At 38.6% G+C, this 26903-nt stretch overlaps 1 protein-coding gene across 4 annotated transcripts in view; it reads left to right on the top strand.

Moving 5' to 3' along the window:
* LOC136862909 (tetratricopeptide repeat protein 39B) overlaps positions 1–26903 on the top strand; it is a 545055-nt gene that overhangs the window by 312922 nt on the left and 205230 nt on the right. For all 4 annotated transcript variants that reach the window (XM_068226207.1, XM_068226205.1, XM_068226206.1 and 1 more), the window contains one exon: positions 2461–2560. In XM_068226207.1, coding sequence (XP_068082308.1) covers positions 2461–2560 — 100 coding nt within the window. The remainder of the gene's footprint in view (positions 1–2460; positions 2561–26903) is intronic.

Here is a 26903-nt window from a genome sequence, read left to right as displayed (position 1 = left end):
ATACATACATCATGTCTGTAGTGGATGTGAAACCAAAATGTACTCAGAGAACGGCTGCGGTGTTAGGAAAATCGAGAAGGCAAAATACACTCTTTTATCACTTGATTAAGGATAACATCCAAATAAAAGTTTGCCGAGCATTTTCCAGAGCAACTTTAAACGTGAGTGGAATGTTTGTGAGAACTGCACTGAGATATGAGACCGGAGGATGCAAAACAATTGATTCGTGACCATATAAATACATTCCCTTGGGTCCCTTCACACTACTGCAGAAGTGACTGAAATATAATAATTTCTAAGTAATGAGCTGTCACTGACAAAACTGTGTGACCTGTAGGTCGAGTGGTACAATGAGAAAAATCACATTTGTGAAAAGAAATGGCTTTACAGACAAATATTTAACACCGATTTCAACATAGCTTTCCATTCGCAAAAGAAGGATATGTGTGATACATATTATACTTACGATAACATGAGTGAAGCAGAAAAGGATGCTAATAAACCAAGCCACGAAGAACATTTGAAAAACAAGGACCTTTCTAGAAAACACAGGGATGAAGCAAAAAAGAGGGCCCGAGAAGGGTAAGAGCGTTTTCTTGAATTTGATTTAGAGGCAGTGTGTTACTGTCCATCAGCTAACGCAAAGGCGCTCTTTTATAAACGACGATTGGCTCTGTACAACTTTACTGTGTTGGATTTGGTTCTAATAACGTACATTGCTACTGCCGGCATGAGGGTTGGCAAAGAAAGGTTTGAGTGAAGTGAGGTACTGTCTTATCCATATAATTCAAAATATAGCCGATGGAAAAGAAATTACATTGATGTCCGACACATGCGGTGGTCAGAACAGAAATGTGAATATTGCAAGTTTGTTCATGTACTGTGTGCAATGTTTTGACGTTCCTATTATTAATCATAGTTTTTTGAATCAGAGCACTTGCAAATGGAGGTTGATAGTGTACATGCACAGATTTAGAAGAAGAAAAGTACTGTTGACATATTTGATACTTTAGGATTTTACACTTTAATCAAATTGTTTCAGAAGAATAACCCCTTTAAAGTAATAGAGATGGACCAAGACATATTTCTAGATTTCACCCAGCTGAGGAAAGTAATGGTGAAAAACAGGAAGATTAACATCAATGGAGGTGAATTTAATTGGCTAAAAATTAAATGGCTGCAATTAGAAAGGTTGACCCAGAGAATATATTTTTTTAAATATGCCTTAAGTGATGAGTTCAAAAAAATAAAAGTGATTAGGAGAGGGCGTAATGTCCCATTTAATGACTTGTAACTGAAACCATCATATCAAGGTCTAATTCCCATTTCAACAGATAAGTACAGTGATCTTATTGTTTTAGGTGACAGTCGAATAATCAGAGTGCAGTACCACCCATTACAGGTCACTTCAGCATGGTGCTATAACTGACTGCACAAGTGATACAGTGAATAAATTAATCCATACTGGCGTAATAATGTGTGTTTTAATGACTACACTTGGAAAATAATAAGGCAAAACTATACATTTGTGCTCAGCATTGTACTCTAGTTAATTTCATGATGCATTGTTGATTTGATACCTATTACACTTGCATTTTTAACAGATAATGTCAAATGATACTTTGTGGTTATAAAGTTATTCATAATAAATATACACTGGCACTGAATTTGATAGTTTTATGATTACGTACCTTAAATATGCTAGTGTAAAGTTTTTTTTTTTTTTTTGCTTTACGTCGCACTGACACAGATAGGTCTTATGGCGACGATGGTACAGGAAAGGGATAGGAGTGGGAAGGAAGCGGCCGTGGCCTTAATTAAGGTACAGCCCCAGCATTTGTCTGGTGTGAAGATGGGAAACCACAGAAAACCATTTTCAGGGCTGCCGACAGTGGGGTTCGAACCTACTATCTCCCGAATACTGGATACTGGCTGCACTTAAGCGACTGCAGCTATCGAGCTCGGTCTAGTGTAAAGTAATTTCAGTTGAAAAATTATCAGACCCAAAGTAACACATCTCAGTTATAGGTCATTAAAAAAATTCTATACCACAGTATATAACATTGGATGTAAGATTATTTGGGAATGTGTTGTTGATATACAAAAAAAATCAGTGATTTTCAAATCAGTATATATATAACCAGTTATACACAAATCAGTACTGAACTTGTCAGTTTTTCTTGCTTTCTGAAAAGTAATGTTATTGTAGATATGCTGTTCTGGTCCTAGGCCGTCGATGTATAAGTTGTTATATTATTTCTGGCTTCAAGGTGGAGGTTTAGTACACTCAGATCTTGCTACTTATGTGTTAAATATGAAAACTATCTCCCACTTTGTGTTCATTTACTCAGAGGTACAGCATGTGCTGCAATGGGTGATGATCAGTTCTCAGTACTAGAAGTTTTTCTAGTTAAAATTTATGATTGCTTAGTACTTCATAGAATTGTTTTCTTTTTCTAGAGAATGCGGTAATATTTTGAATTCTCGACATTGGACTAATGAGAAGCATAAGGTTCACTTTGAAAGTGGTGTGCGTATGGGAATTGGAGCATTTAATCTAGTAAGTATTATTTGGAAGAACTACCTAACATACGAAAGAAATATAGTGTTTTATAATTATAATAGTATTATATTTTGAGGTCTGTTTTGCACAGAATCTTATTTGAACCATCAATACACAGACGAGTTTGATTCAACTCTCCACTTTTCCTACTTCATTTATTTCTGTATAAGCATTGCTATGTAAATGCTTTGGATCAGATAAGCCAACCATTCTTTAATTTCGTTCATCTTAATTTGCTTGTTCTTCAGTCTTCCCTCATTAGTAGTTGTTACAAAAATTTGGTTATGTTTATTTTCTCCTGGCCTCAAAAATGTTTGACACTGGCAGATCAGTGTTTTACTTGGACTCTGTGGTGTGATGCCTGATGGGACAGTGAAGACAAAAGAGATATGTGTAAGGGCAGTAGCTGTGTGTGTATGTTTGTGTCATAGTGCAATAAATAGTATTTCCTATTTTTGTGGTTAATACTAGTACGGTGAATTAGTCCATTACGAAACCTATGGTGACCCTGACGTGATAATAACGCATAAAGTAAGAAAAGTTGCGATAGGATACGGTACGTAAGATTTCTTTTGTCGGTGAAAAATATCGACACATGACCATGGAAAGGTTAGTGAAACAACATAAACCAACTTGGGCATCGTTTACAAAGGTGTATAAGGAACTAATGCAAAGTTTAACTAGTGAAGTAGTTGAGCTGGAATCACACAGAAGATGCTGATGAAATTGGAGAGGTTAAGTGCTGACCTTTCCCCACTAGATGAAAAAATATTATAACTAACATTGGAACAAGAGGACGATGTTTATAACCATGAGTACAAGGCAATTGAAACATATAGAGACAATTTGGATGAAGTTATGTTAAACATGATGAATTTATGTACTGAAAATGTGGGCATAGTTAGAGACCTCAGATCGATATTTCATCTACAGCTAAAAAGAATTTAAAACTACCTAAATTGGAACTAGCCAAGTTTGGGGGGGGGGGGGGGGGGATGAAAGATTGGCTCGGATTCTGGAGCATGTTTAAAAGAATCCATGATGATTGTGATATAGAATCTGAAGATAAATTTTAGTATCTGATTCAGTGCACCAAACCTGACAGTCAAGCCAGAGAACTGGTGGGTTATAGAGTGTATGAAGGAACGGTTTGGACGTTAAGATCTTTTGACTGAGTATTACGTTAGGGAGCTTATTGGGTTAGTCATCTAGAATGTGTCCCATAAGAAAGATAAATCAGGGATAGCCGCCTTGTATGATACACTAGAGAGCAAGTTAAGAGCTTTAGAATCCATAGGTGTAACAAGGGATAAATATGGGTCAATGTTGTTCCCCTTTGTAGAATCACGCTTACCTGAAGATGTTTTAAGGGTATGGCTCAGAAATCAATCATCAGCGAATGAAGATTTTATCAGTCGACATAAAGATAAACTGGAGACTCTTCTTGATTTCCTCAAACATGAAGTGGATGGAGAAGAAAAGATTACCTTTGTGCAGGCAGGTTTTGGTTTAGCCGATAGGAAAAAACAAGAGAAGGGAAGAGGGAAAAATTCTGAAGACACATTGCTACCAACTGCGAGTTCATTGTTCTCTGTGAAATTTGATGGCAAGAAGCGAAAGTGTGTGTTTTGCAGCAAACCACATGAGAGTAGGGAATGTCACCTTGCTCACCAAATGAGCTCGGAAGAAAAGCGTAACAAGGTAGTCAAAGAAAACTATTGTTTTGCATGCCCCTTGTGCACTAACCCTCATGTTGTTATTATGTGCCATAAACTAAATGTGCAAACGGCTGAAGAGAAACCTGAACCTAGAACTCTGGAAGGTGGGGAAAACCAGAGGAGTATCACCATGAACATTCAGAGTGCCACAAAAGAGGTGTTTCTTCAAACATTATGTATCAAGCTGACACATAAGGGGAAGCAGAAGAAGGTCCGAGCATTGATAGACAGTGGATCCCAGAGATCCTACATCTTGCAGAAGACAGCTGAGGAAATGGGGTACAAACCTTTGAAAACACAGACGATGATTCATAAGTTGTTTGTTTGGAGGTCCTGAGACCTGTGAGGAAGACCAGCATGTGTACAATGTAGAGGTGAGCAGCTGTGATGGTTCATATAGTACAACATTCCAAAGTTGAAGTTTGGGCCCTGGATGAAAGAGATGAGGAAGAGAAAGATATGGGAACTGTGGGAATTGATCTGGCTGACATGGTAGTTCTTCTAGGAGCTGATGTTGCTAGAAGTATTTTGACGGACGAAATGGATAAGCTTGAATGGGGATTGGTAGCCGTTAAGACTGCGCTTGACTGGAGTGTGACACTCTAGCTCTATATACAACCTCACTATTCATTCAATCTGCCTCGATAGCTGACTTATGGAACTTGGATACCATAGGCATATCTGATCCAGTGGAAAACAAATCAAGAGAAGAAATATAAGAAGCCGCACGTAACTACTTTCAAAATATAGTGAAAGTTAAGGGCGATGGCCAATATGAAGTTGCATTACCTTGGCTGGAGGGCCGTCAATATTTACGGAACAAAAGAAGATAGCGGAAAACAGATTGATCTCTGTTTCGAACAGACTGATCAAGGAAGGAAAGTTTGAGGAATACAGAAAGGTGTTTCAGGAGTGGATAAATGAGGACATCATTGAAAAGGTTCCAGGGGAAGAAAACAAAGATCGGTGTTATTATTTACTACACTGAGGAATATTTAAAGACAACTCTACCACTAAAGTGAGACAAGTTTTTCATGGTTCCTGCAAGTCAAAGGATACGCCTTCATTGAATGAGTGTCTCGAGAAAGGACCTAATTTACTACTACAAATCCCCACGCTTCTTTTGATGTTTCGGGAGAATAGGATAGGGGTGATTTCGGATATTAGGAAGGCTTTTCTTCAGATATCTGTCCAAGAAACTGACTGTAATTGGTTACACATCTTATGGTGGAAGGATTAGGAGAGAAGAGACTTAAAGGCATTTCGTCACTGCCGAGTAGTATTTGGACTGAACTGCAGCCCATTTCTGCTAGAAGCAGTGTTAGATCTACACTTGAAACATAGTACAGACTACTGAGAGACAGCTGAAAAGTTGAGAAACTCCTTTTTATGTTGATAATTGTATCTCCTCTGTGGACAGTGAGGAAGAATTACGTACGTTTATGGAAGACTCTACTGCATTGTTGGGCAGAGCATGGTTCGATCTTTGTAACTGGGAGTACACATGGCTAAATTCTTCTGAAAGAGATTTATCTGTTTGTCAGGTAACTTCGGTGTTAGCTCTTCAATGGAACAAAGTGAGAGATGTTCTTTCTTGTGAACAAATTGACATATCGAAGGTTGGTGAGAAGGTCACTAGAAGAAATGTATTGGCTGCTACCCAGAGCATCTTTGACTGTATAGGTTTCACCTGTCCTGTATCTCTAGTACCCAAGTTGCTGTTACAGGAAAATTGGCAGAAAAAAATGAGCTGGGATCAAGAAATGGAGGATGAAATGAGGAAAAAGTTTGAAAATTGGCTTCAAGAACTGAGCGTATTGTCTGATATTAAAATTCCTAGACAAATAGCACCTTGTGAAACACAGGAATCTTGGAGCCTTCACACATTTTGCGATGCGAGCGACGTAGCATATGCCATAGTTGTATTTCTTCAATCACAAGATGATCAAAACTCAAATGTAACACTTATACATGTGAAATCTCGTGTAGCACCTCTGAAGAAAACTACTAATTCTCAGTTGGAACTCTCAGCTTGTTCAATTGGAGCTCGTCTTGCTTCCTCCATAAAGGCAAGTTAAGGAATTGTTGATCTTTCAACTTATTATTGGACGGACTCGCCAACAGCACTCTGCTGGATCAAGAGGGAGGAAATCTGGGGAACTTTCATGGCCCACCGGCTGAAGGAAATTAAACAGTTGTCAAGCCCTGATAGCTGGAATCATGTGCATGGAGTGAGTAATCTGGCTGACCTACCCTCCAGGGGCTGCTCCGCTACCAAACTCCTGATGTTGAAATGGTGGGAGGACCCTCAGTGGTTGAGATGCCCCAGTTCTGAGTGGCCTGTTGACGATGTCATGTCTGATGAAGAAAAGGTCAATGAAGAGAAAGAAAGGACTTTCTACTGTTTTAGTTTCCTTGAAACCAGAAGAAAAATGGTATCTTCAGTATTTTTTGAAGTATACGAAAGTTGTCAGGATGACAGCTTGGATTTTGCGATTCATCCACAACACGGCAGCAAAAAGAGAACGACACACTTCAAAGGAACTTGAAGTGGAAGAATTGCAAATGGCTGAAAGGAGGCTATGGAAGATTGTGATGCAAGAGATGCTTGGAGAAAAGGAGTACAAATGTTTTAAAAGTTTTAGGATCCACCTTATTCAATACTATACAATTTGTTATGTACATGTAATTACAACATATGTTTATTCAGAACTAATTTTGATGCTATACTGCATCATCAGCTGAACAGAGGCATTGAAAAACTGGCAATCGTATAAATATTATCAATAGTATTGAATAAGGTGGAACCTAAAACTTTTAAAAGCTTTGTAATCTCATTTCAATACAGATAAAAATAAAGGGGGGGGGGGGGGGCAGTCATCCCTCAAATCTCTCAATGTGTTTGAAGATGATAGTGTGTTACTTCGAGTCAAGATGAGGATAATAAGAAGAAAGGATGAAGAATTCTTCCTAACTCCCATTCTGATACCTGCAAATCATATGCTAATTCACATGGTGATCATGGAGAAACATCTGGAATTGTCTCATGTTGGAGTACAAGTTTTGCTGTCTACTTTGCAAGAGCGAATTTGGATCGTCAGTGGTAGAAGAACCTTAAGAAAGGTGATTTCTGGCTGTGTTAAGTGTAGAAGATACCAAGTGAAAGGAATTACTACAGAGGTCGCACCTTTACCAGACGATCGAATCGGAGACGCTTCTGTTTTTTGAGATTGTAGGAGTGGATTTGGCTGGCCCATTACATCTCCGAAGGGGTGAAAAAGCATGGATAGTGATATTCACGTGTGCTGCTTTCAGAGCTGTACACTTTGAGCTCATCAGGACTTTGTCTACTCCAGGGTTTCTTCAAGGGTAATGAATTTCATGTTGTTGGTCCGTTTTGAACTGAGAATAACATATGAATTATAACACAGTAGAGATTTCCACCTATTCAATAGTAAGCTGTATTTACAATAATTACATTACATGGGACTAGTTTCAACCCTCCTCGGGGTCATCATCAGCCATATTAAAACATACACAATGTATGGCGAAATACTAAAACATGTTATTTAAAGGTAAGAATCTTATGGATATATAATTAACAATATGAAGTGTGGTTGAAATGTTGCAAATGAAAATGAGAGATATTACGTGTGATGCAGGTGAGTAATAATTAATACAAGTAAATAATACATACTAAGAAGTCTGGAATAAAAGTACAAATAAGGTGCTCTGTATTGTAAAAATTTATACACTCATGGAATTCAGTAGGTCCTATTAATAATGAACACAATGTAAAATGACACATATAAAAATATACCAGTATGTACAATGTCTGGTTAGAAAAATGTGATACCCTCTAGATGCAGAGTCAACTTTACACTGTATCAGCTTAAGCAGAGAATTTGGCAGTTGGTGTATTAAGTAACCAAGCCGTGTTGATGGGCTGCATTGTTGATTGTTGGAGTTGTGCAGAATGTGAAGTTATTTTGAATTCTTGTTAAGAAGAAAGTAGACACTGCGCGTGGAGATATTAATTGGTGGAATGCTCATTTCATATCGGAAACCAAATTGGACCTATTAAAATTGAGAAAAGCCGGTAAAAAGCAAAGTACGCGGAAAGAGTAAAAGATTACTATAAAGTGAAAGGACACTTACCTCGTGCTGCGGTGTGTGTAGTTTAGTTGATAGTGTGCGACTGGTGGCAGGAAGAGAAATATGGGCGGGAAGGAGGGCAGACGCATGCGGGTTAGGTAGTGTGGAGGTGGCTTATTAAGAGTGATGGTGGCTTGGGAGGGGTTGGGGTTGGAAGGGGGTTTTAAGGCGGAGCGGAAGGGTGCGGGAGAAAGGGTAATTATTTCGGAAAAGTACCTTTAATTAAACTTAGGATTGAGTTCTGGTTGGCTGCATTATTGTTTCTGAGAAAAGTGATAAATAAATCAAAAAGTATGTTGGGTTTCTCTGAGATTTCATTAAGATTGTAATTAGTGTTAAAATATTGGTCTAGGTGTATGTAGTAATTTTCCATTATGTTGAGTAAAGGTCCCTTGTTTGCTAATTCAAGGATGTCCTGTTCGATATTGGTAAAATTATGGTTATAATCTTGCATGTGTTGGCCGATAGCTGAAAACTTATTGTATTTTATTGTGTTAGTGTGCTCATGGTATCTTATATTGAAGTTTCTTCTGGTTTGCCCAATGTAGGATTTGTCACAGGTATTGCATTTGATCCTATAAACTCCTGATTTAAAAAACTGCTGGTCTTGTTGATATGTGAAGTATTGTGTAAAACATTCACTTTTTTATTGTTGGTTTTGAAGGCTATTTTAATGTCCTCTTTCTTGAAGATATTGGTTAACTTGTAAATATCATTGTTGAATGTGAAGGTGCAAAATGTTAGAGGTTTAGTTATTTCTTTTTTGAGGGTAGTTTTAGGCTGATGTTTGTGTTTATTGATTATCCTTTCTATAAAATGATTGCTGAAGCCGTTGAATTTTGCAATTCCGCGGATTGTATTAAGTTCATTGTTTAGATCTTTCTTGGACATATGTATGCTAAAGATTGTATGTAGCTTATTTGTGGGACTGGGGGTGCACTGAATCTTGGAGAATGGTGGAGGCTGTTTGAGTAGGTTTTCTGAATATTTTATAACTGAAGGAATCTGATTTTCTAGTGATAGTTAAATCTAGAATGTTGATTTTTTGATTTGATTCGGATTCTAGGGTGAATTTGATATGAGGATCAATATTGTTGAGTCTTAAGAGGGTGGTGGAAGCGTTAATTGATTTTTCGTCTATGATTACGAAAACATCGTCAACATATCTGGTCCAGAAGTGAATGTTTTCAAATTTATTGTCAATTTTGGTGTATTTGAGGAAGTCTAGGTATATTTCTGCCAAGATGCCTGAGGCCGGTGATCCTATTGCAAAACCATCCTGTTGATATATGACATTGTTGAAAGTGAAAAAGTTATTGTTGACGATTAGTTTTAATACTGTGATAAGGTCTTGTATCTCTAGTTTGCTTAAGTGGCTGTTTTTGTTTAAATTGTTTTTAATTATGGGAATTAATTTTTATACTTGTATGCTTGGGTACATATTTACAATATCGAAAGAGTGGATCGAGTAATCAGGTTGCATACTGAATTTGTTTAGTTTTTCTACTAGCTCCGATGTGTTTTTAATAGACGTTTTGGATAAAAATTGATAATTTTTTCTTAAGAAACTTTGGATGAATTGTGATATTTTGTATAAGGGGCTTGGTCTATAGTTGATAATTGGGCAAATCGGAACTCTGGCTTTGTGTATTTTGGGGAGAGCTTTAGCGGTGGGGAGACCTGGCTTAATTTGTGTTAGTTTGGATTTTTCCTGTTCAGTAAATAAAAATGAAGTGTTTTTAAAAGTTTGTTTAAGTAGTCTTTGAATTTTTTGTGGGGGGTCTTTTTTGATTATAGAAAATGTGCTGTCTGTGAAAAAGTTTTTTGTTTTTTCAATATATTCTTTTGTATCCATGATTACTGTTGCATTGCCTTTGTCAGCTTTGGTTACAATGAGTTCGTTGTCTTTAATTTTCTTTTTGAGGGCATATATGCACTTTTGTTCAGCTATTTTTGCTCTATTATCGAGGACATTCGCGGGGTTGGAAAATTGGTGAGGATGTTGCTCAGTTTCCTTTTAATATCGGTTCTAACCTCATTTTGCGTATCTTCCAGCATTTTGCTAATGGCTAACTCTGATTCTGTAATCATAGTTGTGGCAATGTTGAGGCTGTTCAAATTGGGCCAGTTGTGTTTCGGTTCTTTGACTAAAGTTAAGTGTTCAATTTCGCTTAAGGGCGTGTTTGATAAATTCACGACAGCTAGATGAAACTGCGTACAATCGAACGTGTTTCTGTTGGAGTTTCTAGTTTGATTGTTATGTAGTTGGGAGTTTTTTAGCCTGTTGAGTTTTTTCTCCAAATTTGACTGTTTCCTGGCTAGTTCATGGAATAATTTGTTTTCTACTGGGTGACAGAAAAGTGTCCATTGTGTGTTTGAAAGTAGTTTAGTCGCTGCGAGGTGAGCGTCATATAATTTCTGATTCAAAAAAGATTTCTTCCTATACAAGAATTTAATTTTGTCTCTTAACCATATTTTGTTGGTTTTGTTTTGAGTTTTGATGATTTGGGGTGAAATCCGATGTTTCTTTTTATTGCTTTTTAGAAAATTAGGTGTCAAGTTAAGTGATATACATTGTTTTAGGAAATCAACGTCTTTGCGTAATTTGGCTATCTTTAATTTTAGGTCTAGATATTGAAAGGCTTTCTGTTTTGCCTGGTAAGCTACATCATCAAGGGTTATGAATTTCATGTTGCTGGTCCGTATTGAACTGAGAATAACATGTGAATTATAAGACAGTAGAGATTTCCACCTATTCAATACCAAGATGTATTTACAATATTTACATTACATGGGACTAGTTTCAACCCTCCTCGGGGTCATCATCAGCCATATTAAAACATACACAATGTATGGCAAAATCCTAAAACATGTTATTTAATGGTAAGAATCTTATGGATATGCACTGACTGACAGAGCAAATGCAACACCAAGAAGGAGTGGTTCGAAAGGGATGAAAGTTGGGGAAAAAACAGAGACGGCACGGACGAATAATTGATGTTTATTTCAAACCGATATGCAGGTTACACAATGCGCACGGCATCGACTCAGTAGGATGTAGGACCACCGCGAGCGGCGATGCACGCAGAAACACGTCGAGGTACAGAGTCAATAAGAGTGCGGGATGGTGTCCTGAGGGATGGTTCTCCATTCTCTGTCAACCATTTGCCACAGTTGGTCGTCCGTACGAGGCTGGGGCAGAGTTTGCAAACGGCGTCCAATGAGATCCCACACGTGTTCGATTGGTGAGAGATCCGGAGAGTACGCTGGCCACGGAAGCATCTGTACACCTCGTAGAGCCTGTTGGGAGATGCGAGCAGTGTGTGGGCGGGCATTATCCTGCTGAAACAGAGCATTGGGCAGCCCCTGAAGGTACGGGAGTGCCACCGGCCGCAGCACATGCTGCACGTAGCGGTGGGCATTTAACGTGCCTTGAATACGCACTAGAGGTGACGTGGAATCATACGCAATAGCGCCCCAAACCATGATGCCGCGTTGTCTAGCGGTAGGGCGCTCCACAGTTACTGCCGGATTTGACCTTTCTCCACGCCGACGCCACACTCGTCTGCGGTGACTATCACTGACAGAACAGAAGCGTGACTCATCGGAGAACACGACGTTCCGCCATTCCCTCATCCAAGTCGCTCTAGCCCGGCACCATGCTAGGTGTGCACGTCTATGCTGTGGAGTCAATGGTAGTCTTCTGAGCGGACGCCGGGAGTGCAGGCCTCCTTCAACCAATGGACGGGAAATTGTTCTGGTCGATATTGGAACAGCCAGGGTGTCTTGCACATGCTGAAGAATGGCGGTTGACGTGGCGTGCGGGGCTGCCACCGCTTGGCGGCGGATGCGCCGATCCTCGCGTGCTGACGTCACTCGGGCTGCGCCTGGACCCCTCGCACGTGCCACATGTCCCTGCGCCAACCATCTTCGCCACAGGCGCTGCACCGTGGACACATCCCTATGGGTATCGGCTGCGATTTGACGAAGCGACCAACCTGCCCTTCTCAGCCCGATCACCATACCCCTCGTAAAGTCGTCTGTCTGCTGGAAATGCCTCCGTTGACGGCGGCCTGGCATTCTTAGCTATACACGTGTCCTGTGGCACACGACAACACGTTCTACAATGACTGTCGGCTGAGAAATCACGGTACGAAGTGGGCCATTCGCCAACGCCGTGTCCCATTTATCGTTCGCTACGTGCGCAGCACAGCGGCGCATTTCACATCATGAGCATACCTCAGTGACGTCAGTCTACCCTGCAATTGGCATAAAGTTCTGACCACTCCTTCTTGGTGTTGCATTTGCTCTGTCAGTCAGTGTATAATTTACAATATGAAGTGTGGTTGAAATGTTGCAAATGAAAATGAGAGATATTACGTGTGATGCAGGTGAGTAATAATTAATACAATAAATAATACATACTAAGAAGTCTGGAATAAAAGTACAAATAAGGTGCTCTGTATTGTAAAAATTTATACACTCATGGAATTCAGTAGGTCCTATTAATAATGAACACAATGTAAAATGACACACATAAAAATATACCAGTATGTACAATGTCTGGTTAGAAAAATGTGATACTCTCTAGATGCAGAGTCAACTTTACACTGTATCAGCTTAAGCAGAGAATTTGGCAGTTGGTGTATTAAGTAACCAAGCCGTGTTGATGGGCTGCATTGTTGATTGTTGGAGTTGTGCAGAATGTGAAGTTATTTTGAATTCTTGTTAAGAAGAAAGTAGACACTGCGCGTGGAGATATTAATTGGTGGAATGCTCATTTCATATCGGAAACCAAATTGGACCTATTAAAATTGAGAAAAGCCGGTAAAAAGCAAAGTACGCGGAAAGAGTAAAAGATTACTATAAAGTGAAAGGACACTTACCTCGTGCTGCGGTGTGTGTAGTTTAGTTGATAGTGTGCGACTGGTGGCAGGAAGAGAAATATGGGCGGGAAGGAGGGCAGACGCATGCGGGTTAGGTAGTGTGGAGGTGGCTTATTAAGAGTGATGGTGGCTTGGGAGGGGTTGGGGTTGGAAGGGGGTTTTAAGGCGGAGCGGAAGGGTGCGGGAGAAAGGGTAATTATTTCGGAAAAGTACCTTTAATTAAACTTAGGATTGAGTTCTGGTTGGCTGCATTATTGTTTCTGAGAAAAGTGATAAATAAATCAAAAAGTATGTTGAGTTTCTCTGAGATTTCATTAAGATTGTAATTAGCGTTAAAATATTGGTCTAGGTGTATGTAGTAATTTTCCATTATGTTGAGTAAAGGTCCCTTGTTTGCTAATTCAAGGATGTCCTCTTCGATATTGGTAAAATTATGGTTATAATCTTGCATGTGTTGGCCGATAGCTGAAAACTTATTGTATTTTATTGTGTTAGTGTGCTCATGGTATCTTTTATTGAAGTTTCTTCTGGTTTGCCCAATGTAGGATTTGTCACAGGTATTGCATTTGATCCTATAAACTCCTGATTTAAAAAACTGCTGGTCTTGTTGATATGTGAAGTATTGTGTAAATCATTCATGTTTTTATTGTTGGTTTTGAAGGCTATTTTAACGCCGTGTTTCTTGAAGATATTGGTTAACTTGTAAATATCATTGTTGAACGTGAAGGTGGAAACTGTTAGAGGTTTTGTTATTTCTTTTTTGAGGGTAGTTTTAGGGCGATCTTTGTGTTTATTGATTATCCTTTGTATAAAATGATTGCTGAAGCCGTTGAATTTTGCAGTTCCGCGGATTGGGTTAAGTTCATTGTTTAGATCTTTCGTGGACATAGGTATGCTAAAGGCTCGATGAACTAGGTTATTGTATGTAGCTTTTTTGTGGGACTGGGGGTGCACTGAATCTTGGCGAATGGTGGAGGCTGTTTGAGTAGGTTTTCTGAATATTTTATAACTGAAAGAATCTGAGTTTCTAGTGATACTTAAATCTAGAAAGTTGATTTTTTGATTTGATTCGGATTCTAGGGCGAATTTAATATGAGGATCAATATTGTTGAGTCTTAAGAGGGTGTTGGAAGTGTTAATTGATTTTTCGTCCATGATTACGAAAACATCGTCAACATATCTGGCCCAGAAGTGAATGTTTTCAAACTCATTGTCAATTTTGGTGTATTCGAGGAAGTCAAGGAATGTAGGATGCTAAATGGTTTATTTTGTCACCTATTCAATACATATAAATTTTTACATTTAGGAATTTATTATTAATTCCACTTGAGACATGTTTCGCCCTTCATTGAGGGCATCATCAGTCAAATCACCTCCTCAAGGCAAAAATCAGTTACCTGATTAGTATTTAAGATGCACACATTAATATACATTACAATGAGAAAATTAAGTACGAGAAACACTTGTACAATGGTGATAGTTGACAATATAAGTTTATAGACTAAGTAGTCGGCACCAATGCGTAAAATTACTGGGTAATTTTAGCAGAGCTAGCAGAGGTGCTCCGAAGAATAATTGACGCACGCATAGGAAATTATAACGTTTTAACAAATTATGTACATTATAACAGTCAGGGGAGAAAGGGTATAGTGCTCGGTGTCAATGTTTGTAACAAAAATTACTGTCAATGGTTGGTAACTATACAGTAAATTTACATTATCCAATTGAACAGTTGAGAATTTACAGTTTATATACATATTTACAAGAGAGCCGCTTGGTGAGCAAGGATATAACAATGTCTGCACCAAGTGCGTCCCGTTGTTTTAATCGTTGGAAGACGATTGCAGCGTCGACATATCAGAAATATGCAGAGTGGTTTAATCTTATTTTATATCACAGGGGGCAGGGAAAATATTCCATAGCCAAATGAGGTTCTATAGGCATCACTGAAAGTTATCTGGTTGAAGTCCCGGGTTCGGTACGGTGAACTTGGTCAGCGTGGAGGGAGACTCATTGGGTGTCACTGAGTAAACGGTGCATTTGAATGGCAACAATGATGGCAGTTATTTGTAGGTAATTGTATTATTTGGAATATGTTGCGGGTTGAATCTTTCGCTTTTACTTTAGTTAACTCCTTGTAGCTTGGAATGTTATGTGAAAACATCAGTATAAGATGCCAGTGAGACTTAAAATGATATTATTACGTAAATGAAAGTATGAAGGACCTCGGGACGAAGTTACTGTTTTTGTTGCTGGTCTGGTGAAATAGAAAGGAGTTGCTTATGCTGTGAACTGCAGTGGAGAGATTAGAATGTATAACTACAGAGTCAGAGCGTTGTAGCTGGGATAAGGCATCTTCTCATTCTGTCTGCGAAGAGGAGCCGTAATGGCACGCCATGTTCGTGCCGGTGTGCGCTGGATTCTAGCGTGTTGTTGGATGTTGTGTTGTATGAAGTGGAAGTTATCTGTAATTGAGATGTTATTAGTATTAATTGGTTAGGATAATTATAATTTATCTTTCCACTACTCCTCTTCCATCATCTTCCAGTACAGGTTCTGTTGCTTTATACTTTTCCTAACTGGGTCCATTCATCTTAATTTGGGTCTATTAATATATCTTTCCTTTTATTTATAATTCCATAGTTTCTTCATTTGTCTGTTTAACGTTTCCTTAAATCGTATCAGTTTTCTTTTCCATTTTGTTACTCAGCTCTTCTGTCTTCTATTCTTTCTGTTTGACTTCACATTTGACTTCCTTTCTCTTTGACTTCTGTAAGATGCTTCTCCGAAATGTCATCATTACTAGCCAGGAGGGACATCGTAGTTGATGACATTATTATTGACTTCTCACCAAGGATACCATTGTTCAAATCTTGAACTGCTCTTATGGAATTTTTTAAATTCATCTCCATGGGATTGAGATTCCATGGTCAGATGGAGGTTCTGTGGGTATGATCAGTCTTGGAAAACTACAGACTGACTGGTTTGCTTCCATTGTCACTGGTCAGGTCTTAGCTGCTGCATATGTTGTAATAGTTATGTGATATGTCTAGTACAGTATTTGTTTAGCCTTCATTGGTATATTCTCTGATAGAAAGAGTGCATGTTACATCCTCCTCCTCTTTTCAATATGTCTGTGATTTACTTTTCCTTCTCTCTTTCATCTTGTCATCTCTGTTGTCTTGCTCTTTTTCAGGTGTTCTTTTTCCTTTATCCATCTTGTTCCTAACCTCATCACTTCTATTCTGGCATGAGGGTATATCACCCCCAAGGTACTTGAATGACAAAACTTTTTATGATTTCCTTGTTCAGAGCCAGCTTGTACAGGGTTATTACAAATTATTTGAGTGATTCCAAAGCTCTACAATAACTTTATTATTTGACATATTTTCACAAGGCTTGCGCACACATAGAAAAACTCAAAAAGTTTTTTTTTGACATGTACAAATGTTCTTTATGTGCCCTTTTAGTGATTCTGCAGACATCAAGCCTATAATGAAGTTCCATTACAAGATATTAGAATCATTCCGTATTGACGGTTTTCACTTTACAATGGCGAAAAATGAAAGTATCCTCCAAATCAATACATCATATATTCCGTCATTAGACGGAGTAAACAAGATCAGACATGTTTCGGCTCGTTTGAGCCATCTTCAGTGAAAAAATTAGGGGGGTTGGAATAATTTACATAATATGATTTGAAAAAATGCTAAAAAACATAATGAAAGCGCAGATGAAAAAACAAACAAAAGAGAGCCTGGAAACAAAATTAGCACAAATATACAATATTTACATCAATATGCAGAGCAAAAAACAACTTATTGTGACAAAATTCAGTGAAACAGGTGTTAATTTGAAATAATAATAGATACTAAAAACTGCGTTAACCTAAGAAACAAGGGAATGAGAAAACAAATGATGTAGATGGAAATGAATAAAAGTAGCACATGGTGAGGTTGTGGACCTCATAAGGCAAAACACCAGCCAACATTATGAAACAATAATGAAGAAAGGGACCGCTAGATTGAGAAAAAATATTGAGAATGCTGCTATTTCTAAAGCCTTAAATTTCATGGTGTTTTTTTCTCCTTATCACAGGCTTTTCGCCTTCAGGTTAATTCAGGCTTGGTTTCTCTCAAAATGTTTGCTCCCGCTCTCCTCCTGACCAATTTGAGGTGATGGGTTTCCACTAAGATGATTATGAAACAATAATGAAGAAAGGGACCGCTAGATTGAGAAAATATTGAGAATGCTGCTATTTCTAAAGCCTTAAATTTCATGGTGTTTTTTTCTCCTTATCACAGGCTTTTCGCCTGCAGGTTAATTCAGGCTTGGTTTCTCTCAAAATGTTTGCTCCCGCTCTCCTCCTGACCAATTTGAGGTGATGGGTTTCCGCTAAGATGATTATGACAGCGATTTCAAACTGTTTTGTGATTTTTATAAACCAATAGTTTGTAAACTATGAGGTCCACAACCTCACCATGTGCTACTTTTATTCATTTCCATCTACATCATTTGTTTTCTCATTCCCTTGTTTCTTAGGTTAACGCAGTTTTTAGTATCTATTATTATTTCAAATTAACACCTGTTTCACTGAATTTTGTCACAATAAGTTGTTTTTTGCTCTGCATATTGATGTAAATATTGTATATTTGTGCTAATTTTGTTTCCAGGCTCTCTTTTGTTTGTTTTTTCATCTGCGCTTTCATTATGTTTTTTAGCATTTTTTCAAATCATATTATGTAAATTATTCCAACCCCCCTAATTTTTTCACTGAAGATGGCTCAAACGAGCCGAAACATGTCTGATCTTGTTTACTCCGTCTAATGACGGAATATATGATGTATTGATTTGGAGGATACTTTCATTTTTCGCTATTGTAAAGTATAATGAAGTTCGTCGCACCCTCGGCGCAGCATGTCCCTATCACTGGATTCGAAAGCACGGTTGATGCGAGCTTGCAGTTCTAGCAGGTTTGCTGCGAGAGGAGGTGTAAACAGTGAGTCTTTCACGTAACCCCACACAATGAAATCACATGGGGTTAGGTCAGGAGAGCATGGAGGCCATGACATTAATTTCTGATCATCAGCTCCACCATGACCGATCCACCGGTTTGACAATCTCCTGTTTAAGAATTGACGAACATCACCGTGGAAGTGGGGTGGAGCATGATCCTGTAGGAAGATGAAGTCTACGCTATCCTCCAGTTGCAGCATGAGACAGTTTTCCAGCATGTCCAGATATACGTGTCCTGTAGCAGATATTTTTCAGAAGAGAAAGGGCCCGTACACTTTTAACCGTGAGACTGCTCAAAACACATTAACTTTCGGTGAATTTTGAATGTGCTGCCCGATATCGTGAGGATTCTCTAACCCCCAGATTCGCAAATTGTGTCTGTTCACTGCACCATTAACAGAAATGTTGCTTCATCACTGAAGACAAATTTCACACTAAACTCATCCTCTTCCATACACTGTTGCAACCGCGCCGAAAATTCAAGGCGTTTGACTTTGTCATTGGGAGTCAGGGCTTGTAGCAATTGTAAGTGGTAAGGCTTCTGCTTTAGTCTTTTCCGTAAGATTTTCCAAACGGTCGGCTGTGGTATGTTCAGCTATCTGCTTGCTCTCTCCATCAACTTCTGTGGGCTACGTATGAAACTTGCCCACACGTGATCAACTGTTTTTCAATCACTCCAAGCTGACCCATTGATTTCCCCTTACAGAGGCATCCTGAAGCTTTAAACTGCTCATACCATCACCGAATGGAGTTAGCAGTTGGTGGATCTTTGTGGTACTTCGTCCTGAATTGTCATTGCACTGTTATGACAGACTTATGTGCGTGCATTTCAAGCAAAACAAATGCTTTCTCAGCTCCTGTCACCAGCTTGTCTCGCTCTGCACTGCTCACTGATGCTGCACTCTCGTGGCAGAAATCTGAAGTGTGACTTCAGCAGACCAAAACTTCTTGAGTTTTTTTTTTTCATGAATGTTGAGTTTCGTGACCATATGTCAGTTCATGGAGCTGCAGTGAATTTATGAAATCACTTCAATCATTTGTAATAACCCTGTATCTATTAGTAGTCTTCATGACTACCAAGGACTTGTTGTTTTGTGCTGAGAACACTTTGTTACAAATTTCTGCTGTCAAGTTGAACTGGTGCAAATAATCTCTGAAGAGTAGCCTTGTCATCAGATGTGAGCTGCATATCGTCAGCTTTACTTGAACCCATGTCTTGCAGACCTCACTTCAGTTATGATCATGTCCATAATGAGGGAGTCGGAGGGAGCGTCATATTCTTATCACTTCCTCTATTAAGCTCTTATCGATTAGGATACAGATTGTCTTTGATCAGAATAACTTCCTCTGGTGCATATTTCTTCCTCCCTTGTTATCCCCGCCACATCTTGGAGCTGGAGTCAGTTGATTACCTTTGTTAGATCAATAAAGCACATAAATGCTGGCTGGTTGAATTCGTCAGAATCTCTACGGTCTGTCTTTCAGTAATGATGGTGTTTATTATGGATCAGTTCTTTCATAAGCCTTGTTGTTCCTTGTGTCCTTGGTGGGTGTAATCTTATGAATAGGTTAATAAATAAGAAATTTAAAAAGTGTAAGAAAAATAATTAAATGTAGACAAGTTAAACAGTTATAATTAATGCAGAATCAAACTTAGAACTAATGACAAGGATGTGGAAGTGCAAGGACCCTATGAGTGGTACTTAGACTTTTGTGGATGTAGGTTCAATAAAAGGTAATAGTTCTAAGAGAACAATTTATTTCAACATAAAATCAGAGTCTCATATTAGAATAAAATACAGTTGAAAAACTTATACAAACCTGGATATACTAAAAACTATATAACCTAGAAAATTAAAAGAAAAAGAGGAGCAGTTACAAAAGAAATCAAATAGTTACCGGTTTGACTACGCACAGCAGATTTATGATGCAGTGTGCTAAATGCAGTCAAACCTGCAGAAGATTCCTCTTCAGTTAAGCAGTGGGCTAGTCCCATATCTATATTCAGGCCACAAGAAAAGATGAATTATATTTTACATCTTAAAAGATAGCTTGACACCAAAACAAGTTTGTAAAGTGAAAGGAAACAACTTCACAATTAATAATCACGTAGCAGCCTTTCGGAAGTTGCAAGGGCGGCAGTCTAGATGATTGACTGATGTGTAGCCTTGTAATAATACTCAACATGGCTTAGCTGTGTTGATACTGCTACACGGCTGAAAGCAACGGGAAACTACAGCCGTAACTAACTCCCGAGGACATGCAGCTCTCTCTGTATGAATGATGTACTGATGATGGCTTCCTCCCAGGTAAAATATTCCGGAAGTAAACTAGTCCCCCATTCGGATCGCCGCGTGGGGACTACACGAGAGGGGGCGATCATCAGGAAGATGGATACTGACATTCTGCGAGTTGGAGCGGGGAATGTTAGAAGTTTGAATCGTTGTGGTAGGTTAGAGAATCTGAAAAGGGAGATGGATAGACTAAAGTTAGATGTAGTTGGTATAAGTGAAGTACGTTGGCAGAAAGAACAGGATTTTTGGTCAGGCGATACCGAATTATCAACACAAAATCAAACAGGGGAAATGTAGGAGTTGGTTTAATAATGAATAAGAAAATAGGGCAGCGGGTAAGCTACTACGACCAGCATAGTGAAAGAATTATTGTCATCAAGATAGACACCAAACCAATGCCCACCACAATAGTGCAGGTCTATATGCCTACTAGTTCAGCGGATGATGAGGAAATTGAAAGAATATATGAAGAGATAGAAGATTTAATACAATAGGTAAAAGGTGACGAGAATCTAATTGTGATGGGAGACTGGAATGCAGTGGTAGGCCAAGGAAGAGAAGGTAATACAGTAGGAGAATTCGGATTCGGACAAAGGAACGAAAGAGGAAGTCGGTTGGTTGAATTCTGCACTGATCATAATTTAGTCCTTGCCAATACTTGGTTCAAACACCACAAACAACGGCTGTATACATGGACGAGACCTGGAGACACTGGAAGGTATCAAATAGACTTCATTATGATTAGGCAGAGATTCAGAAACCATGTGTTGGATTGCAAAACTCTCCCAGGAGCAAATGTGGACTCTGACCACAACTTGTCATGAAATGCCATCTGAAGTTGAAGAAATTGAAGAAAGGAAAGAATGCAAAAAGATGGGATCTAGACAAGTTGAAAGAAAAGAGTGTGAGGGATTGTTCCAAGGAATATGTTGCACAAGGGCTAAATGAAAAGGCTGAAGGAAACACAATAGGGGCAGAGTGGATAGTCATGAAAAATGAAGTCAGTAGGGCTGCTGAAGAAATGTTACAAAGGAAGAAAAGATCAACTGAAAATCAGTGGATAACTCAGGAGATACTAGACCTGATTGATGAACGAAGAAAATACAAGAATGCTAGAAATGAAGAGGGCAGAAAAGAATACAGGCAATTAAAGGATGAAGTAGATAGAAAGTGCAAGGTAGCTAAAGAAGAATGGCTGAAGGAGAAGTGCAAGGATGTCGAAGGTTGTATGGTCCTGGGAAAGGTAGATGCTGCATACAGGAAAATCAAGGAAAACTTTGGAGAAAGGAAATCTAGGTGTATGAATATTAAGAGCTCAGACGGAAAGCCACTTCTAGGGAAAGAAGACAAAGCAGAAAGATGTCAGGAACATATTCAACAGTTGTATCAAGGTAAAGATATAGATGATTTGGTTCTGGAACAAGAAGAGGCTGTTGATCGTGATGAAATGGGAGACCCAATTTTGAAGTCAGAGTTTGACAGAGCAGTGAGTGACCTAAATAAGAACAAGGCACCTGGAATTGATGACATTCCCTCTGAATTACTGACTGCCTTAGGAGAAAGCAGCATGGCAAGGTTATTCCATTTAGTATGTAAGATGTATGAGACAGGAGAAGTCCCATCCAATTTTTGGCAGAATGTTGTTATACCTATTCCCAAGAAAGCTGGTGATGACAGGTGTGAAAACTACCGCACCATTAGGTTAGTATCTCATGCCTGCAAAATTTTAACACATATTATTTACAGAAGAACGGAAAAACAAGTTGAAGCTGAGTTGGGAGAAGATCAATTTGGCTTCAGAAGAAATGTGGGAACACATGAAGCAATCCTGACTTTACGTCTGATCTTAGAGGATCGAATCAAGAAGGACAAGCCCACGTACATGGCATTCATAGATCTAGAAAAGGCATTCAATAATGTTATTGGACCAAGCTATTTAAGATTCTGAAGGTGATTGGGATCAGATACAGAGAACGAAGATTTATCTACAATCTGTATAAAAATCAGTCTGCAGTGATAAGAATCGAGGGCTTTGAAAAAGAAGCAGCAATCCAGAAAGGAGTGAGGCAAGGCTGCTGTTTGTCCTCCCTCCTTTTCAATGTTTACATAGAACAGGCAGTAAAGGAAATCAAAGAGGAATTTGGAAAGGGAATCACAATCGATGGAGAGGAAATCAAAACCTTGAGATTTGCCGATTATATTGTTATTTTATCTGAGACTGCAGAAGATCCCAAGAAGCTGCTGATTGGTATGGACGAAGTCTTGGGTAAGGAGTACAAGATGAAAATAAATAAGTCCAAAACAAAAGTAATGGAGTGCAGTCGAACGAAGGCAGGTGATGCAGGAAATATTTGATTAGGAAATTAAGTCTTAAAGGAAGTAGATGAATATTGTTGCTTGGGTAGTAAAATAACTAATGATGGCAGAAGTAAGGACATAAAATGCAGACTAGCACAAGCAAGGAAGACCTTTCTTAAGAAAAGAAATTTGCTCACTTCAAACACTGATATCGGAATCAGAAAGATGTTTTGGAAGACTTTTGTGTGGAGCGTGGCATTGTATGGAAGTGAAACATGGACGATAACTAGCTCAGAAAGAAAGAGAATAGAAGCGTTTGAAATGTGGTGTTACAGAAAAATACTGAACGTGAGATGGATAGATCGTATCACGAATGAAGAGATACTGAATCAAATTGGTGAGAGGAGATCGATTTGGCTAAATCTGACAAGAAGAAGTGATAGAATGATAGGACACATCTTAAGACACCCAGCACTTGTTCATTTGGTTTTGGAAGGAAGTGTAGGTGGTAGGAACGGTAGGGGTAGACCAAGGTATGAATATGACAAGCAGATTAGAGCATGTGTAGGATGCAATAGTTATGTAGAAATGAAAATATTAGCACAGGATAGGGTGGCATGGACGGCTGCATCAAACCAGTCTATGGACTGATGACTCAAACAACATACAAAAATACATTTGACGATGAATTACTATGGTCAAGCTGGAAATAAACATTACATTAAAGGTTGGAAAATGTTACTAAAATGCTTGCCTCTACACAATGTGAGGATTGCAGTAAATGACAAATGACTCTAAATTAAAAGATTTAGTTAATAGAACTCAATGGGAAAATATCTGCCCATAATTATTTAAGTTACATTATAAAAATTTAATACAAAAGACTGAAAAGTAGCAGGTGCTAACCCAAGGAAAGTTGGAATTTCCCTCGTGACTGGGAGAGATCCCGAACCATGTCTGCTCTCCAAGAGGACCAAATCTGAAAGCGACCTCACCGCAGTGCATCATCAGCAGGAGCGCAAGTGAGTATGGGAAACAGGAAATTAGCATAGCAAAATTACATACCCAATCGAAGTGCAGAATTTACCTCATAGAAGACTATTAACCAGTTGGCTGTGTGGTCAGGTGCCCTTTCCTATTCCATCATTGCCATAAGACCTATCTGTTTAGGTGCAATGTAAAGCAACTTGTGAAAAAAAAGAAAAAAGGACTCTTAACCAATAATATTTCATTTAATTTTGACAAATTACATTAATTTTTTTTTCTTGCTGATGTGAAGTTCATTTATGAGTTAGAAACATCCTAATCTGATACAACGGAATGCAGTTTACATCGAAATTGGCATGTGTGCCACAGGGTACTCAATAATTTTCTACATAAATCTTGATAATATTTTTTATCTTTATGAATTTTATAATTTGAAATAAAGCACATTCCAAATGTCTCAATAGGTATCATCCTTAAGATGATGTCTGCCAGTATGCAGGTAAACAATTTCATCCTTGCGCTAACAAGAGTTACACCTTAATCATTTTTAGGTAACTCCTTGTCACCCTTTTTGAAGACTGGTACAGTAATGCTTTTCTTCCAACCAAACGAGTTGGCCATGCAATTAGGGTCACACAGCTGTGAGCTTGCATTTGGAAGATAGTGTGTTCAAACCCCACTGTCGGCAACCCTGAAGATGGTTTTCCATGGTTTCCCATTTTCACACCAGGTAAATGCTGGGTGTACCTTAATTAAGGCCATGGCTGCTTCCTTCCCACTCTTATCCCTTTCCTCTTCCTATCCCATCATCACCATAAGACCTGTCTATGTTGGCACGATGTTAAAAAAAAACAAGCTTTTCTTCCAGTCATCTGACACAGTTCCAGAGTCCCAGTGTCTAGCACTTTGTAGAACAGCTTTACCAATTGCAAATGAAGTTCGTTACCTCCATATTTACACATCTCATTATGCATCCACAAATGTCATGTATTTTAACTCTGCAGTGGTTTTTGTCACTACCCCCCACATTAGTTGGGTGCTGATTTGTACAAGTTGCCTTGCTAATCTGAGATTCTGTGCTTTATCTGCATGATGCTGTCTGAAATAATTCGTCCTGGCATTCCTGGATATCAGCTGAGTTTGTGTGTATTTGTTCACTTCTTGCTTTCATCACTGTAGCATTCGCCATACCAACTTCCGGGCTCTGGACAAGTCACACTCCATGTCCATAGTGAAGCTAGCCCAATAATAATAATAATAATAATAATAATAATAATAATAATAATAATAATAATAGTAATAATAATTCTTCAGCATATGTATGTCTGCCTTCATCTGGTTTCTTAGTGTCTGGTATCTCCAATAATCTGATGGAATTCTGTTGTCCCAGTATGCCAGGTAGGCCTCTCTTTTCTCCTTTGCAAGGTATTCTGCCTCTGGTGTACCCTGTGGCTTGTTCTGTTGTTGTGATTTTTTATTTACTCTTCTCCTACGTAGGGCTTGTACTATGACAGCCAGATAAAAGTTTAGTTCAAATTTATGTGGCAGTTAGCAAATTTATCTAGAAGTTGACGCAAGTGTATTAGACCAATATAACTTGGAAACAATATACTTTAACCCATGGGTAAATAATGCAAATATATATTTATTATCATCATCATCATCATCATCATCATTATTATTATTATTATTATTATTATTATACCGGGAGGTACACCCCAAAGCCGCACATTCAAATTCAGCACCTAAATGAACTCCTCTATTGGTAAAACAGTGAAACTGAAACTACACCAACTTAGAACTTTACTCAAGAGATGTCACCACAGAAATATGATGTAATTTTGTTATTGTGCAGTTGCCTAAACTGAGTGATTTTCTCCTTGTTTTGTTTGCTCTACGTCAAGAAGTTTGGACATTTTTCTACAGATGACACCACAAAAATATGTATGATCATGCCCTCTGGTGCAAAGTGAAAGAATTTATAATTTAAATAAGTTTTGTATTTCTAGGTTTTTTTAACTGATTGATGTTCATTTATTTTTGGGTTGGCAATATTTCCTTTTTATTTCCGTCAGTTTTGAATCTAGCCAATGACTAATTTCTGTAATTAATTTTCCACCTATCACAGGCTTCTTGTTCGATCCTGAGTGTTACTTTTGAAATCTACCAATAAAATTGAGAGGGTGTGGCTAGTTTAGTCTTTAATGATCTCGAACCTTCCCTGAGGGTTTATAAACTGCGGCTTTTCACGTTTCTTGGCCAATTGATCATTATCTTTCTGAGTGTGTGCGTTAAGCGGGAGGTGGGCGGCCTCTTTCCTCGGCAGCCAGAACATCTACAAGGTAATGACCACATAACTTTATTCTTTCTTGCTACCTCCGCAGTTTAACCCGAGGGAAAGGTCCGACTCTTTAGTTATGTAACAAGCTTTTCTAATATGTAACTTTCTTCCGGCTAATGTAAAACCTTCATAAAATCTTTAACTGTAAATTCGGGATAGAGAGTGAATTACCCTCTGGAGCTCCCTTCATCTTGGTTTGAGGTGACTATGTTTTATAACTGTTTTTCATTCTGTAATGTGGTAAAGTAATTTCTATACGAGTCACCTCAGTAGTTTGGGAATTGCCCCTGTTTCATCGGCCTAGAGCCCTTTAGGTTTTAAGTGTTCAGTATCTTGGAGCGCAGTGTGTTTGTGTTTGGGCCAGTTACCTAACCTGTTCTGTTTTCATGAAGGCCCCGTAGGTTGGGTATTACCCTGTATAAATCATCTTCAAATTGTAAGTTGTGCCCTGGGAGGCCAAGTATTGTAAGATGATGTTGCCTTGAGTAGGTTTGGAGACCTGAGAGCCTGTTAGCTCTTTTTCAAATTTTGTAATTGTAAAGAGTGCCTCTAGAAGGCTAGAAATTGTATTTCAGGAGCAAGTGCTCCATGAATTAAGGGATTTCTGCCCTTGAATAAATTTGTGCTGTGGGAGCTCAGAAATTG

This window comes from Anabrus simplex, chromosome 2 (assembly GCF_040414725.1).
Source record: "Anabrus simplex isolate iqAnaSimp1 chromosome 2, ASM4041472v1, whole genome shotgun sequence".
NCBI classification, from domain to species: domain Eukaryota; kingdom Metazoa; phylum Arthropoda; class Insecta; order Orthoptera; family Tettigoniidae; genus Anabrus; species Anabrus simplex.
Note: the sequence above shows the minus strand (reverse complement) of the source record. Positions and strands in the feature narration are given on the sequence as shown.